General features: G+C 36.9%; 2 protein-coding genes across 5 annotated transcripts in view; one reads left to right on the forward strand and one right to left on the reverse strand.

Moving 5' to 3' along the window:
* LOC127646626 (B-cell lymphoma/leukemia 11A-like) overlaps positions 1-17771 on the reverse strand; it is a 123071-nt gene that overhangs the window by 35419 nt on the left and 69881 nt on the right. The window contains exon 1 of one of the 4 annotated variants that reach the window (XM_052130386.1): positions 3079-3414. The exons of the other annotated variants lie outside the window; for them this stretch is intronic. Coding sequence (XP_051986346.1) covers positions 3079-3133 — 55 coding nt within the window. The 5' untranslated portion in view covers positions 3134-3414. Of the gene's footprint in view, positions 1-3078; positions 3415-17771 lie in introns of those variants that run through there. 4 annotated transcript variants of the gene reach the window in all.
* The window catches only part of cep170ab (centrosomal protein 170Ab), a 31052-nt gene continuing 18767 nt past the window's right edge, over positions 5487-17771 (forward strand). The window contains exons 1-8 of the mRNA XM_052130384.1: positions 5487-5554; positions 8676-8811; positions 9685-9774; positions 9897-9981; positions 10391-10443; positions 11498-11651; positions 11726-11863; positions 15905-16375. Coding sequence (XP_051986344.1) covers positions 8707-8811; positions 9685-9774; positions 9897-9981; positions 10391-10443; positions 11498-11651; positions 11726-11863; positions 15905-16375 — 1096 coding nt within the window. The 5' untranslated portion in view covers positions 5487-5554; positions 8676-8706. The remainder of the gene's footprint in view (positions 5555-8675; positions 8812-9684; positions 9775-9896; positions 9982-10390; positions 10444-11497; positions 11652-11725; positions 11864-15904; positions 16376-17771) is intronic.

Genomic DNA, 17771 nt, shown 5'->3' on the forward strand with positions numbered 1-17771 from the left:
TTTCTAGTTTCAGTTCTTAACGTGGTACACTGTAAAAATGGGCTTTTCTTAATTAACTAGTTTATTCGAGTCAAAAATATTATTTAACATGACAAAATCACCCTGGCTACATTAGGTTACACCAACAAAAGTAATGTATATGGGTTAGATCAGGAAGAAATATTTCTCTAAGTGTACCAAAAGTTGCAGGTTACCACTTTTCACAGCATAGAATTAATAAACACAGATTTGGGCCAAATTGTACTGGTATTGCAAGGATATTTTAAACATTTTCCAAACATTAAATATTACAAGATATTGAATTTTTAAGAACTGTCATTAAAAATGTATCAACTAAAAATCTGAAAATTGAGGAGACACACCCCTCTCCTATTAATGTCTATGGTGTGTATGGTCCTGTTCTAAGCTACAATGCAAAAGACAGCATTAGCACAGTATTTTGTGCTGTTAATATCCATTACTGATATGGTGACACTTCTATCAGAGGAAGACTGACAAGATGTAAGATGTAGAGAAGACGCGAAACAAAAGGCAAAGAAAAAACATTGGTCGCCCAGTAATGGTAAAGAGGAGGGGTTTGTTCACTTTAGTTGCATGACCCTGTTCATTATCCTGCCAATCTCACGTCTTAATGAACCCAACACCCCTGAGAATCAAAAAATAGATTCTAATTTGACTTCAAGATGATTGGAACCCATTTAGTGAAAAGTGCTGGAATCCTCTGAACTGAGGTTAGCTATTGAGTGGAGTATGTGGGGTAGTTCCCAGAAGGACAGCCGGAACATATGAAAGAGCAATCAAAACCACGTCATGCGTCTGAACTGGGCTGAGGGAGATTGTTGCCGTCGGTGGTAGGTTAACCCTAATTCTGTGTCAGGTCATGTGGGACAAAAGGTGGGGGTGACAATATGAGATATTCTGAAGAAGAGTAAAAAACATATTGCTCAAGACAGTGTTCTGTGTCAACTTTAATAAACTGGAACGAAGCCTCAGATCAGATCAAGTGTTTGACAAACAAGTGTAAATCAAACCTCTTGAGAAAAAGTACAATAATTGCAAAACTTCAGGCCAGTTTTAAAATATAACAGTTCATTTAAAAAAGCATAAAGCCACAGTCACTGCCACTGTTAATCCACTCTCTAACCCTTGAGACTAATTACATCAAGGTGATGACACACTCTTCAAACAATCTTTTTTTTACAACATGTTAAATCAACTATACATTCACTGGTTTTTAGGTTCCATATGCTGAACTAATGACCAAAATGCCATATCTATACCACAGCAATGATTACATGATAAAATTAAAAATATATATTAAGGACAAGAGATGTAACCATCTTTTTAGTGAGTCTCAGCTCTTGTCATTAGCTGTGAAACATTGTCTTAGTACCTTGTGAATAAATGTCTGCACTGCGCTTGTTGCCCTTTAAATCGCTGCCCTTTATATATAATCCTTTTGTGGTCCGTTCTGCATAATGCGTAATTTTAGCTTATCGTGGCCCCTTCGGCAAGTTTCTCGGCCGACCCACTGGCACGCTTGGTTCTCCCGAAGGCCAGTCCGCCCCTGATCGGGCCCCAAAGTGAGTCGGCCCACCGGAAAAATACCCGGTATGCCAGATTTCCAGTCCAGCCCAGATGTAAACGTAAGCAAAGGTTAGGCTGAACAAGACCAAGTTTAACTTCCAACCCAGTCACATGAAAATTCGTACATATTTTATTAGTTAATTTGTATAAATTAGTACGATTTCATCACGTGCAAATGCCCGGATATCTAATGAGGAAGTAAGTGCGAGATTCGTGCATAAGGCATTAAGGACATGCTTATTAATATTATGCCCTTACCCAATCCCCTCATCTAAACATAAATGATCAGTACAGTGTGTTAACTTAACAGGAAGCTGTTGTGTGTGACAGAAGCAAGTAATTGTCGCGTATTAGATGGAAACGTTGTCCAGCGGCGTCATTGGCTGAAGTGAAAGTTCGTAAGAATCCATACGAATGCAGTGGTAATATATGAGAAATTGGCTACATTTAGAAAAGTCTTATGAATCCAGACGATTTCGCCGTGTGAGTCTTTAGTCAAGTTCACATACTCTCATCTAGAATGGTTCTTCATTTGTTGATTTTCTACCTCCTAACGGCTACATTGCGTAACTCAAATTACACGATGCTTTACACATACAGACTCGATATAACAGACGTTTTTAAAACCAAACACAAGAGACATTAAGTTTAAACTACACTTTAATATATGGAACAGGTGTATTTTTAGAACTAATAATGGGCTTTATGTTTGTCCGGTTTTGACAGTGAGAGACGAATAGGCTACAGCTGAGGTGATTTAAAAAAAAAAAAAAAAACATCGCGCGGGGGGTTGTAAACAGATCAGACACGTTAAATGCGTAAAATACGCCGTTGTAGCCAACATCGGTGATAAAGCTACGAAACAAATGTCACTGCATTACAGCAATAGGCCTACTAATGGAACCGTTTTCTTACCAACGCAAAACCTAAAATCACCGTGTGAAGCCCAACACCAACTTCTAGTTTCGCTTTTGTATGACTTTGTCAGAGCTAAACGTGCCTTTTGAACCCATTTAAAATTATTAAAATCCTCACTTACTACAGTTACTCAACGTATATGCATTCATACGCACACCTGTACTATATAGGCTATATTACACTCACACAAACGCATACACTTTTTACGCAAAAAGAATAATTGCGCAGTTAACATCTACGCGTTCATTCTAGCTTCTCAATCCGTTCACATAGATTTAGCGTCCGTCTGCGCTCATTTTCCCTTGTTTTTCTATGAAAACAAGCGATAGAAAGGACGTCTTTAACCGTTGCCCCCTGTCTCACGCAGGAGTCTACGTTTTTGTCAGGTAAAAAAACAAAAACAAAACAGAACGTCAACTTTTAGAAGTGCGTCTCGTGACACCTGCGTTCTGTTGGATGCGTTGCGCCGCGTTCGGTCTGAGACGAACCAACCTAAACTCCCAATAAAACTGACTGTTATCATGCACTTGAGTTATCAAGTCAGAAAAAGAAGACAATTTCCCTTAAACTTACGCGAAAACTCCCGTTTGCTTAAGTGCTGGGGTTTGCCCTGCTTGCGGCGAGACATGTTGGACGCGGTCTCAGCTGGGCTCACATTGGGAAGAGCCAGAGTCTTAAGAGAGTCCACAGGAAAAATCTTCTTCAGCGATGCATCGGGTATCCCAAATGAATTATAGATGATCGTACAGAAGAGACGCGTGTAGTGGCAGGACGCATGTGATGGGCTTCATGGTTTCTTGGAGAAGAACAGAAGAGCGGAATGGAAAGTAAGCGAAGCCCCCTGAGCTGCAGCAAGTTCAAGTGCGGTCGTGACGTGCCTGCGAACTTGACCGTCCAGAGGAAGATGATGGACATGGACTTACTCAACGCAGGCAGAGGGAGGAAGCATCGGAGTGGGAGGGGGTGAGAGTGATAAAAACCAATGATGGGCTGCATGTGAACCATAGACCCAAGCAGCCAATAGAGAGAGAGAGAGAGAGAGAGAGAGAGAGAGAGAGAGTTGGAAGGTTGGAAAGTTGAGGGACGGTCAGTGCCCATTGTCAATCCAATAGTGTATAAGCACATCTACATGTTTCTTTTTTTTTCTCTCTTTTTCTTTTTTTTTTTTTTTTTAGAACTTTCCCAATATAGTTTCATTAATAAAGTTTATTTTAACAATTTTAATAGTAGGTCAACTATTATTATAATATATTATAATCAACACATTTTAAGTAAATGTTTTTAGATGTAATAAAATCAGAGAGCACATTTCAGCTTTTATTTATATTTGTTTTGTTTACCAAACAACTAACTGGAGAGGCAGAAAAAATAATTCCCAACAATTCGGCGCTGGGAGAACCTCGTCGACTCTAGTGTGCAGTTGCGCCCTCTGGTGTTTGATTACTTTATAAACGTCATTAATGGATGTTTGCATTATTTACTTTTTATTGTGTTGGTGTATTATTCATTTCATTTAAATAGCCTACTTTAAAATAAGGGAGGGGAAATTAGTTAGCGTAACTGTTGCTTCTTAACTTTGGTTAAAAACAATTATTTGAATGCAAAATAAATATGTTGAAACAATAATTGGAGGACCCTCAGTTTTAGACCTCTGGTCCGCTTCTTCCATATACACTGAAAAGAGACAGGAATAAGTAAGATTGATCTATTATTAGAGCCTAAACCCAATTTCACCCAAGCATTGATATCGATAAAGTTCTCTTTTTTTTCCTCCTTAAAAGTTTTTTTAGGAGGCCACTGTTTAAATACACTCAAAAGTTTTGAAACACTTACTTACTCTCCACATTTTAGAATAACTGTAAAGTCATCAAAACTATGGAATAACATAAATGGAACTATGGGAATTATGTTGTGACTAAACAAAATCCAAAATAAATCATATAATAATAAATAAATTCATATGGTGGCACAATTATATTTTTGTCTACAAAACTATATATATATATATATATATATATATATATATATATATATATATATATATATATATATATATATATATATATATATATAATTAGTATTTAGTTTTTATAAAAACTATTTTGTTCCACCCACCAAAATTATTGATGGGATACAGTTCATAATAAATTATAAACAAAGCAGATAATGAACTCTCCGGTGATGCACATCAATAATTACTAAAAACGGAGGCCGATTTCCAGTGAGTCAACATTAGGAACCTACATGCTGAGTTTCCCACATGTTGTCAGTTCATAGTGTCAGCTATTGTTATGTGTAGTTTTAACCATTTAATTTAAAAAAACATTAATTGCTTTAAACCAATGTTGCAATTCTGCTACACTGGGTTTCTGAGGGTAAAAAAATTAAAAGTACATATTTAATACCAATACTAAGATAAAGTCCAATACTAAGATAAAGTCCATTTTTAAGATTGACATATTTTAATTGCATATCCATTTTTTTTTAAATGTAAAAGGTTACTCAATTCAGTTTTATAGAAATTGGTTATTCAATTGAAATGCATAATTCTTAAAAAAAAAAATATATATATATATATATTATAGTTGACATATCCTAATATATTTCTAATTATTTTAAATAAATAATATTTAATAAATAACAAATATGTCAATACTTATACTATTTAATAAACAACAATTATTTATAAATATGATTTGTATATATCTATATAATATAGACCATTAATAAATACAATTTAATATATTATAAATTAAATCTTATGCTATTCTGTATTTGTTAAAATTACGTTCATAATTCAAACTTAATTTTACCTTTCTGGAAAGACAAAGAGAAATCTCAACAGGCGCAGATATATATTCACGCAAAAATGACCAAGAACAAGAATTCCACTACAATCGTCATCCGCAGTCCTTCTGTCTTGACACTGCAGCGCCATCATGCGTCAAGAAACGCAACTGCACCTCAGACTGGGTTGGGCAGAGAAGCGCTGCCGTGTACAAGAACAGACGGATGTAATTTACTGCACAAATACACTGGGATTTACCGGGTAAGTGATGCGCTCTGTTTGAATGGTTTTTTTTTATTTTAACTATTGATCACGCTCTTGATGACCATTAAAGTTGTTCAATTTAACAAAATATTTCGCTTGATGGAAAATGAGAAATTGGCTATCAGGAGTCCCATACAAGCGAACGATCTGGCCTATTAAGGGCTTGATGTCTCTAACGTCGTCTGATGATGTGTTTAACTTATGTTAAAAATATTTAAACGTGCGTCGATTTGTGCTTCTCCTTATGAGCATCATATTTGAGTAAATAAATGCACGCCCGATTGGTATCGATCACTGTATACTGGATACAGAAGAACAATGTATTAAATATGCCATGGGTGTACATTGACCGACTGTCTCTTAGAATAAACATCAGATGTGTCATTACCGGTGCATAAGGCATAACAAGGCCGATGCTTGAAGACAGGCGGAGACTGACGATGAAACGGCAGCACTCCGCTTATACATTTAAATGATGCTCTGTTTTTCTAGCTGATGATGATGATGCGTAAATGCACACGAGGATCTGATTTAAGACACTATAGTCTACTGTAACTGCTTGTAGGGTGTATGTATATATATATATATATATATATATATATATATATATATATATATATATATATATATATATATATATAATCCGGAGTCTTATTTACTCTCAAATCAGAAGAAATACAAAAATAAAGATGTAAATTTTTTGGTGCCATGAAGACGTTTGCACTGTGACATTATTTTCATGAAAAAATAAAGACTTGACCTCCCTTAGTAGGCTTCTGTACAACACACTATGTTTTTAGTTTTTTTTTTTTTAAATCAGCATAAACAAACTACTCCAAACTACCATCATGAATGATTACATCTTTACATATAAAAATAGGAATCTTAAAAATTTAAAGAATCTTCTATTTCTTCACGATGGTACTGAGAATGAGTTGTTTTGCATTATGAGAAATAGTGACTGTCATTAAAAATAACGTCAATGCAAAAATAGTACAAAATAGGCTTAATGTTCTTCATGCTAAATATAATAATGTATTTTTCTCTATTTATTCCATATATTTTATATTTTTCTCTGCAGGACATTTGAAACAGAATAGGAGTCTTTGAAAGTCTAACCTGTTTAATTTTGTAACTCTTTGATGTTGGTATAGAAATGTCCTGAATTAGATCTGTCTCTATCAGCCTCTATTAAAGGGACAGTTCACCCTAATGTGAAAAGTCTCTCATCATTTACTCACCCTCATGCCATCCCAGATGTGCATGACTTTCTTTCTTCTGCTAAACACAAATTAAGATTTTTAGAAGAATATCTCATCTCTGTAGGTCCTCACAATGTAAGTGAATGGTGAACAAAACCTTCAATCTTAAAATGGACATAAAGGCAGCAAAATGTAATCCATAATATTCAGTGGTTAAATCCATATCTTCAGAAGTGATATGATAAATGTGGGTGAGAAACAGATCAATATTTAAGTCCGTTTTTACCATAAAATATCCTCCCTGCCCAGTAGGTGGTGATATGCATGAACAATGCAAATCGCCAAAATCAAAAGAATGTGAAAGTGAAAGTGGAGATTGATAGTAAAAAATGACTTAAATATTGATCTGTTTCTCACCCACACCTATTATATCGCTTCTGAAGATATTGATTTAACCACTAAAGTCTTATAGATTAATTTCATGCTGCTTTTATGTGCTTAAGGAGCGTAAACATTTTTGGTACCCTTTCATTGTTAGGATTTACAGAGCAGAAATATTCTTCTAAAAAATCTCAATTTCTGTTCAGCAGAAAAGAGAAAGTCACACACATCTGGGATGGCATGAGGGTGAGTAAATGATGACATCATTTTCAGTTTTGGGTGAACTATCCCTTTAAGTTCAGCATCACTTATTTTAGTCTCATTTGGAAGCCCTTGCTTGGATGTTGAACAAGCACATTGAAAATTCACTCTTTAGCAGTTTAAATCCATGAGGAAGTTACACATTTCATCCTATTTTAAAAGTGTCTAAAGTTTATTTTTAGTGGAGCATTGATGTTTTTCTCTTGGTCCATTGTTTAAGTGGATAGAGCAATCAGCTGCTTGCTTGGCATGGAGCAGGAAATTATCCAATTTCTTCAGGAATGGAGAAAATCATATTCCAAAGGGTATATTTAGCCTTAGGGACTTCTGTAACACATCCATATACTATAAAAAGCATTGCTGATGCCTAGATGTTTTGACTCTGTTGTCTTGAAGGTTGCCTTTTATTGTTTGAAGTCAAAATTTGCATTGTTATTCAGTATAGAGAGGCTACAGTACATAACATTCCTTTATATTCATTTAATACAAGTTGAGTTAAGATAAGGTTACATTGGGGCTAAATGCCCACAGGGTAAACGGCTCCTTTGACTTCATTTTCTCCCAAAACACTAAATAGCCACAAAAACTTCCACAGCACTCTTAAACACCTGTTTGTCTCTATGCACTGCAAAACAAATGTCCTGTTCCATGAGATCTTTGCGTGTAGTGTCTAAATGTTGATTTTAAGGCAATTTGATCTCAATTTGGGGTAAAAACAAAACAAAACAAACTGTTGCAGGGGCTAAAGGCCCCTATTAAACTCATTGTTTAGATTTCCTTTTTTTAAGTCGGGAGGTGGGGAATAGATTTGGCCTCAAAAACTTTCAAAGTGCGCTCACATTGACTGATCCAATCATAATAGAGATTCATTTGTTTAGAAAATATTTCAGATGATATAAAATGCCAAATGTGTTTGAAATTAACAGGAAATTGTGCCCCCTTTTCTGAAGTTATCTTAATTTGTTACTCAAGAAAAGCACCTTGTTGTCTCAAAATTATTTGCATTAACTGACAATTTTTGCCCAATAACCATTGCCCCTAAATCTATACAATATCACTAACCTCCCCTAGGGGCCTTTTACCCTCACAACCTTGCATTATTATTTCTTTTCACACTAATTTTGTTGCCCCATCAATAATCCATAAAAAGAAACAAATGTTTTTGGTCTTGATACATTTTGTGACCAAAAAAAGAGCTAATTTTATTTAAGGTATGCCCTTTAGCCCTATTGTACCCTACCGATTCCATTTTCCTGTCACTGACCTCTCAACAGAATGACCTAGAGAGATCCAGAGCAAGTCAACATGAGTTTGACATCCTGGTTCCTCGTCAGTGGTGGGGGAACAAAGCACCGCCTTCCCCGGGAAATGATTTTTGTGGGAAGGGACGACTGTGAGCTTATGCTACAGGTGACTCAATCACAGCTCCTCATGCACAGACAGGGGAATATCACTACATCAAATGCACAGTCAGTTCTCTTTAGACACATCTTATCTTTATTTAATAAGTTATTGGTCCCCCTGACATGTAAACAGTCAGATATAGCTCTTTATATTTACATCTGGACATAAATAGGATTTTGGCATTTATTGAAAACTGTGGGTGGGTAGTACATATATTTAACATATAGTAATTTATCCATTTCCAGCAGCCGTATATATATAAAACTATAAATAGATGAAGAATTTAAAAACTATTTAATGGACAGCTCTTTCTTGGCTTTATGAAACATCCTCATGTGTACAAATGTGGGCTTTCAAACTCTAATTATGTTATACAATATTGCTGACAAAAAGGATGTTATGCAAGTGACATTAAATTAGATTCCTCCAGTAGATTTTGTTCAGAAGTGAAGAAAGATTTTATGCATTTATTCTGGCATTGCCCTTTTGTTGTATCCTTCTGGTAAAATATAGAGAACTGGCTGGTTTAAGTCTATCAACATATAAAAATGTATCTTTATGAATTATTTACAGTATATAATGTATTCTGTGGTTTTGGTGTTTATTTGTATTTACGTATGTTACTGTTTTTTGTAGTTTTATATATATTTATACTGGCTAGCCATTGAAATGTCAATTGATAATTTACTTAATTTACAACACAGAACGTAACTTCTCTGCTGTGGTTATTGAGGAATTTGTCAGACTTTCAAATTCAAATCTGGTACAAATTCTAAAATACTGTCAACTGAGGATCATCCTCCAGCTATTCATCAGTCTGTCATGTAGCTTATTATTGTCCCCATAAATACAGCTATAAACGTATCTTTTTATTAACAGTCTCGCAGTGTGGACAAACAGCACGCTGTCATCAATTATGAGGTAGCTTCAGATGAGCATAAAGTTAAAGATCTGGGCAGTCTCAATGGGGTGAGAAATGTTCTGTCTCTGTTCACTATAGAAATTCTTTCTGTTACTATAAATATGCTAAATGTAGTCTCTGCTGGTATGATGAAAAGCATATGGTGACAGCTGACCTTTTTTCCCCGTAGACATTTGTGAATGATGTTCGTATACTGGAACAGCAGTATATTACCTTGAAAATGGGTGACAAGCTAAGGTTTGGTTATGATATCCTTTCAGACACAAAATAAATCACTTATTGATTGTTTTGTTTGCTTTGTTCTACATTAGTTAGTCTACAACACATATTTGTAGATACATTTACAGCAATGAGATCACTGTTTAACATACTGTATCTAATATGTAATTAAGGGCAGGTCTAAACTAATACATGAAAACACATTCATTTTGTTATGTTAATGCCTCTCATCCACACTAGAATTGCAGTTTCCTCCACCAAAAATTAAGCATTTCGAAAACGCTTTCTATCATGCATACTTTGGAAAATGATGATGTTAGGAAACTGAAAATGCATTAGTGTGGGTGTGGCCTAAGGTTGGACCAACTATATGCTGTTACTAAGAATATATCTTTTATTAGATGTACTGTATATTGTTTCCTCCTTAACCCAGCTTACATACCAACTTATTTACAGTCGTACGTGGAGAGTTACATGTTCCAGAAGAGGCCCTGAAGGTAATGCCAGCACAGTCATAACTTATATATTTAAAGTTAAAAGGTTCACTGTAAACTCTTATGTTGTCATTAATGAAAGAATCAAGTTGTCTTAATTAAAAATGACTTGAAATTTCAAGTTTTGGGCTCATAACTCAAAGATCTAAGTTCCTTCAACTTATTTTTCTTAAAGAAATACGTAGACTTAGAATTTGAAGTATAAATAACTCAAACTATTGTGTACAAAATTGAGAATTGTGCTTTAAATATTTAATAATTTTTCCTTAGTGGGCAATTAAATAGTTACAATTGTTTGAGAAGCCTTAGCTATTTAATAGTATTATTTATGCTGTTTTATTGCAAATAGTTGTTTCGTGTGATGTCACCATTAGGGTGATTTGTGTCCGCTTTGGTCAAGTTGGACCCTGTTAAATCTTAGTTCTCCTTGTGCATGTGCAACTGAAATACAGGTGACTATGCATTTGTGTGGAGAATAAAGTTTATGTAATAATTGACCTAAAATAAGTTTGAATCATCATTATTTAAGCTGTGTTATTGCATGAAGTAAATTTGAGTCCATTCAACTTAAATTATTAAATTGAAACATCAACATTTAAAAGCAAATCTGAGTTAAGTCTACTTGCTTCTAGTTACCGTAACTTAAACAATTAAGTTTATTCTATATAAACACCAAGTTAACTGAACTTAATTGCACAAGTTTTGGGTCAATTGAGTAGACTTCAGTGTTGGACAAATACTCATTCTTTATTATTAACTATTATCCACTATTTAGTGTAATAGTAAAATCAACAAACTATGAAATTAAACAAATGGAAGAACGGAAATTACAAAACTACAAAACTAATTTCAAGAATTTCAGCATAATTGTTTAGATATTTTTTAATTTCATCATGAGAAACATAAATTCAGTCATATGTGTCCAATCTTTTGACTGGTACTGTACGTTAAGGCCTTTGCATCTGTGCATCACTATTTGCCCAATAACAGTCAGAGCTATCGGACTACAGTATCTTGTCTTCTGTCTTGACCTTCTTACATTTACATTCACGGACAGCATGAAAAGTTCACCAGTCAGCTTCAGCTAACCAAGAAGCCTTCCCCATCAGTGGAAACCACCAAAAGTCCAGAGGTCAAAGCAAAAGAGGGAGGAAAAGATGCTGAAGCCACGCCATCAGAACCACCACCAATGACAGAAGAGAAGGTGTCAAGTAGGTAGACAGTGTGTTTTGAGTTTACAAAGTCTATGTGGCTTCCAAAGACTCAAAGTATCTTTTTTATACAGGTGACATAGCTTTGCTCCACAGAGGAACCCCTCTGTATGGGCAGCCATCTTGGTGGGGTGAAGGGGATGCAGATGATGAAAATTCTGTGAAGCACAACACAAAGGCTTCTGACCAAAAACAAGTCAGGTGTGAAGCAGGTACGGTATATGTTGTCATTTTCTGACAGCATTTGCTTTCATGTATGTCACAGTTTGGCTCCTGGTTCCCAAGTATTTAGACACTTAAGACATTTAACCATTTAATTCATGGGCGTTTTCACAAATATTATTACCTATTACAAATGAACCTATAAAATGCCCAGATACTGTGAAATAAAAAATAAATAATAAATTCAACCCAATTAGAAAATAATAGATTGGAATATATTCTGATATATTTAGATGTTTTATTTTTCACAAATCAAAAAGATGATGCAACAAATCTAGAACAATCTAGATTCATTACTTCCACACTAACATTTTATGAAACACAACTGGCTGTCAAGCACCTATTGAGCTACACATAGCACATAAGATACAAATATTTATTTTCTCAGGTACTTTTAAGTCTAAATATTTAAGTTGCACACAACTTGCAAAATTTCAGTAGTACACCAAAATGACAATAGCCAAATCACAATGTTCATGTGCTACACTTGCTATAGTTTACTTCCAAGTTGCTTCTTCGTCAAATATCAATTTAAAATGTAAATTGTAAAAAGAATGTATAATATGTATGTTCACGCAAAATGGATGCTGATAATTCACCATTGTCTCACAGAAAATTGACATGATAGAAATTTTACGTTTTCTTGGAAGATACAAATAAATATTTATCCTGTGAGAGTAAACTTATAGAGATATAAACTTATATAGTCAAAAAATAGGATTTTGATTGATATGAAAAAAAGTGACACTATTACGTATCTCGGGTCTATACACTTTTAGTAATTAGTGGTTACAAAAATATATTTTGTTTTTCAGTTTTGTCTTTTTTATTGTATTTATTTTTTATGTATTTTTTGTTACACAATTCAGAAGAGAAAGGTTGAGAATTATTAAAGAGGTGTGGGCATAACTCCAAAAAATAGATGAGGCAAATGGGGTGGAAAGAGGTCCCGGGTCACTAAAGACCCAAGATATGCCATAAATGGTTAAATGGCATGAATGTCATTGTATTAGATAATAAAATATCAAACCAAGCAGTGTTTATTATAAAGAAAGATTGCACAAGCAAAATATCTAACTTAAAGGAGATTTGAAATGATAAAACAATACATAAACTGTTCAAAATGAAGCCAAAATATTTGGATACTTTCTGGTTGTCAAACTTTAGTGGAACATGTAGTTCATAGATAAATTGATGAACTAGACGTCCGGTTGCCATGCTAGGACACATGTAACTGAATTCTTACATCCATTAAAAATGACCTTGCAGTCAGTTGGTCCCCAAAAGTAAAAAAAAAAAAAAAAAAGAAAACATTATGAGCAGTGTTATAGGCACATTTTGGTAAATGCCATTTGGTGTGATTTTTGTTATCTTATGCAAAATAAAGTCAAAAGTGCATTTAACCTTGTTTTACCACGTACAAGACACTTAAGTGTAAAAGACACTTTTGATTTTATTTTCTCCAAAAACACTAAATAGCAACAAAAACTACCACAGCACTTTATTAAATGCCTGTTTGTCACTATGTACTGCAAAATTTTCCATGATGTCATCACTTGGCTGAATGTCTGAAGGTTAATTTTGAGGTAATTTTATAACATTTACTGTACAGTAAAAACTGTTAAAATGTTGCAAATATTTGTAGTTAAAAGGAATTCCCGAACCTGTTGCAATTATTTTGAGATACAAAACGTCCTGGTTACTTTCGTAACCTCCATTCCCTGATGGAGGGAACGAGACGTTGTGTCGATGTAGTGACACTAGGGGTCACAAACACCTCTGATCTTTGAGAAAAGGAATTGGCGAGTGGAATTTGCAGCCACTTCCACGGACATACAGGTATAAAAGGAGCTGGCTCACAACCACTCATTCAGGTTTTGTGCTGAGGAGCCGAGACAGGGTCCCGGCCATTTCAGCGGGTAGTTCAGTGTTTTGGCAGGAGGGACACAATGTCTCGTTCCCTCCATCAGGAAACGGAAGTTCAGAAAATAACCAGGACATTCCCTATATGTCACCCTCTCGACATTGTTTCAATGTAGTGACACTAAGGGTCCCTATACGAAACACCACAACTAGCTGAACTTTGTTACGTGGACTGGTGCTACGAGACGGGCAAACCATTGCGTGCCTCGTAGCCAGCGCACCTGGTAGTCACGTAACCTCCCCCAACACTACTACGTAGCGTAGAATGGTCCCCCACAAAATAATTATGGAAATCATTCAGTGTCGGGTGGGTGTCCATTCCCAAGGGGAAGACACAGCAGAGACCACATCCTGCCCAAAAAGTAGGTTATTGTGTGGAAATATGTCACATGGTCTTACCGAGTTTTGTTGGCAGTGTCGCATGTGGAGAAGTCCCTGTGGTAGGTCCTACCCAGAGGGGACGGAGCTCTACAAACATAGTGACCGGTGGCAGAGGGGACTCTGCCCAAGGAAGATGGTCTTCTTACCAGCTCAAGGCCTGCAGCGGGTCTCCATGTCGCCAGTCTCAGGGGCGCCTAGAAGCCTTCCTTGGGTTCTTGCCGGCGGGCCACGAGACACACAGGGCACAGGTGCACCGAAACCACCTTATCCTCCTGGAGAATCACTGAGTACCCCCTGGCAGCCACACTATTGAGGGTAGTGAGAGCAGTGGAACTCAGAGATCGGGTCCGGGCAGGAAAGGTGCCTGCCACTACCTTGTGAGCTCCTCATGCACCTATGGGAAGAAAGGGACCGTGGCGTGGCACGCCGTGAGTGGTGCTCCAACCCCAGAAACCAATCATGAAGCTGCGAGGGTTCAGGGTGGGGTGGAGGGTTCCACTGCAGCCCGACGCTCACAGCCACCTGGGCAAGAATGGCAGCCAGCTCCACGTCGCCCTTTGACTGGGCGACTTCATCCAACGGTTGGGAACCCAGTGGAGTCCTTGACATCAGTCTGGATCAGCCCGCTCTCCGTTGCTGCGATCAAGAGCTCATCCAATTCACGAGCCCCAAATGAGATCGCAAACTCGCCCTGAGACGAGCTGGCAGTCTCATCGCAGAACTCGACAGGGCAAACAAGCTTCCTGGAGAATGGGAGGTCTTGGGGGTTACCCGGTGGAGTGGCTCCCATTGGGGTCCTCAAATCACCCCAGTGCTAACTGACATGGCCTCATAACCATAGGTAGAAGGACCGAGGCGGGGAGCCACTGGGGTGACGAAGGAAAGCTGCAACCACAACGTTGCCATGGTAATGTTCTCGCAGTGAGAACAAGACCTGTCCATGAACTCTGTCTCTGTGTGGGCAGCGCCCAAGCCTTTGAGGCAGCGATCGTGGCTGTCGGAAGTGGAGAGGTAACGACCACAACCAGGAATTATACACAGACGGTAAGGCATCTTTAAAAAGATGCTCTCTGACAGTGCCACTCTTTTAGAATGGAAATATACTCTTTTAGAGGAAGAATGTACTCTTTTAGGCTGCTGAAGCACCCAGGGGCATTCTCTGCACATAACTGGTGCACGAGGGGGAGAAACTGCTGTAATGCACCATAAATACAACAGCTTTACTTCTCAGAGATGAATGGAATGGCAGAGGGATTCAGCTCGCTGAACACAACCGCTCGGCTCTGAAGAAAAAATCCTGAATGAGTGGTTGCGAGCAAGCTCCTTTTATTCCCGTATGTCCGGGTGAGTGGCATGCAAATTTCACTTGCCAATTCCCATTGGCCTTTTCTCAAAGATCAGAGGTGTTTGGGGCTCCTAAGGGCGACCCCTAGTGTCACTACATCGACACAACTTCGAATGAGTGACAGATAGGGAACACAATTGTCATTTTCAGTTTTGTTCAAAGTGATTCTGTTATTACATTTTGTCACACAAATTATGTTGCTCCATCAATATTCAATCAAAATAAATGTATTTTTTCAGTCTTGATACACTTGTGATTAAAGAAAAGCATGTTGTCCTTAAGGGGGGCATTTTGCCCCATTGTACCCAATACATACAACTTTTAAGTGTTGTTTAAGTTTTCAAATAATTTTCAGGACTGCTGTTTGTTTATGAAACGACAGGTCATAAAGACACTGCACCAAAGCAGCAAGGGGAACCAGGAACCACACCACAACATGTGGGGACCCAGGAGCCAAGCTACTTCGAGATCCCCTGTAAGGAGACTCATCTAGTAGGGGAATACACAGGAGAAACCCTCCCGACTGGCTCAGAGGCAGTCACGTCAGCTTCCACAATCCCTGCGTCAGAGATCGGCGCACATGGACATGCCTCCTTCACTATTGAGTTTGACATAATGGCAGGAAAGAGCAAAGAGCGGGCCTCAAAGGGCACCCAAGACCAACGCCAGCGGCCTAAGAGAGGGGCAGGGGAGCAGCTAAGTGCATTGCAGGCTGCGATGGTGGCAGCAGAGGTTAAAGTGGCGGACTGGCTGGCACAGAATGAGCTTCCACTGACCCGCTCTGAATCTGTAGCTGAGGATGATGGAGACAGCGTGAAAAGTGATGTACCAGTTCAGCTGAAGAGCCTTAGAGGTAAATTGAATGAATTGAGGAGGCAAGGCCCTTTCACACGGGACATAACAAGAGAAAAAGGGCCCTATTTTAAGAGCGCAAGCGTTACTTGCAAGACAATGCCTTAAGTCATAAGCGCAAAACCAATTGGCATGGCCATGAAGTTTTGGTATTTTCGTACAAGCATTGTACAAACTATTTAAGGGGCTTTCTAAGCAAATATTTATATATGCGATTAATTTGATTAATTCATTGGCATACCATGTATTTGATTACAAATTTTAATCGATTAACAGCCGTAGTTCAGATACAGTGCAAACATACAAAAAAAAAAAACAACAAAAACACAAAAAGTGGGTTAAAATAAAATAAATAAATAAATAAAAGAGGGAATTAAAAAGAAAAAGACAATTAATCTGTTAAGTTAGATAAATCAAACATTTTAACAAATATTTTTACTTTATTATTTTTACAAAGCTTTACCATCTTATAATAGAATTGCTGTTCTATCAGAAAATTAGGCTTATTTTCTGACCATTTCATCTTATGGATAACGAATCTTCCATAAATAGATTTTAAGATTTTAATTGTTTTGAATAGTTTGTGTGAATTTTTTTTAAAAGTGTAGCATATCAATATGCATGTATACATTTATAGGAGTAAGTTCAATAAATATTATATTAGCATTTTTAAAGTATGATACAAATATGTGTCCGGTAATATTGAATAAAAACAAAACCAGATTGAAGTTTGATGCTTTTATTACAAAGAGTCTTGTAAACGTTTTAGGTAGTAGTGTCTGACTGACAAATTACTTCTCACTAATACTTTCTGCTGATTCAGATGATATTTTCTCTGGGCTGCCCCCTGTCATTTCACAGAATATTACAACGGAGAGTGCATCAAGTATAAAAGCTTCTAGAATTTAAGGAGGTGTGCACGCAGTCTGCGGTCTGGCACGATGCGGTGCGGTGCCAGGCGAAAGTATAAACAAGGCTTTAGGAAAATAGCAAATTGGATTTTATGCCACTTCATTTACATACAATACGCCCTCAGTTTGTGCATCTTCACCCACGGTAGCACAAACACTCCCAGCCTTGGCCAAAAATCTGGGTTACAGTGAGGCACTTACAATGGAAGTGAATGGGACCAATTTCTGAAGGGTTTTTATAATCTTATAATTTTATAAAATCACTTCTATTAAAACATGTGTATTATTTGAGCTGTAAAAATCTTAAAACCATTGTTTACCGAGATTACCTGGATTACAGGGTTTACGGCATTACATCATTATGGTAACAAAGTTGTAGAAATTGAACACAGAAAAGGTTATTAAGCAATTTTATCACACTAAAATGTTACACGCATATTGTTTATGCCTTGTGGCTATACTTACAGTATGTATCATGGAGTATTT

The sequence above is a fragment of the Xyrauchen texanus genome, chromosome 7 (genome assembly GCF_025860055.1).
Source record: "Xyrauchen texanus isolate HMW12.3.18 chromosome 7, RBS_HiC_50CHRs, whole genome shotgun sequence".
Lineage (NCBI taxonomy): Eukaryota > Metazoa > Chordata > Actinopteri > Cypriniformes > Catostomidae > Xyrauchen > Xyrauchen texanus.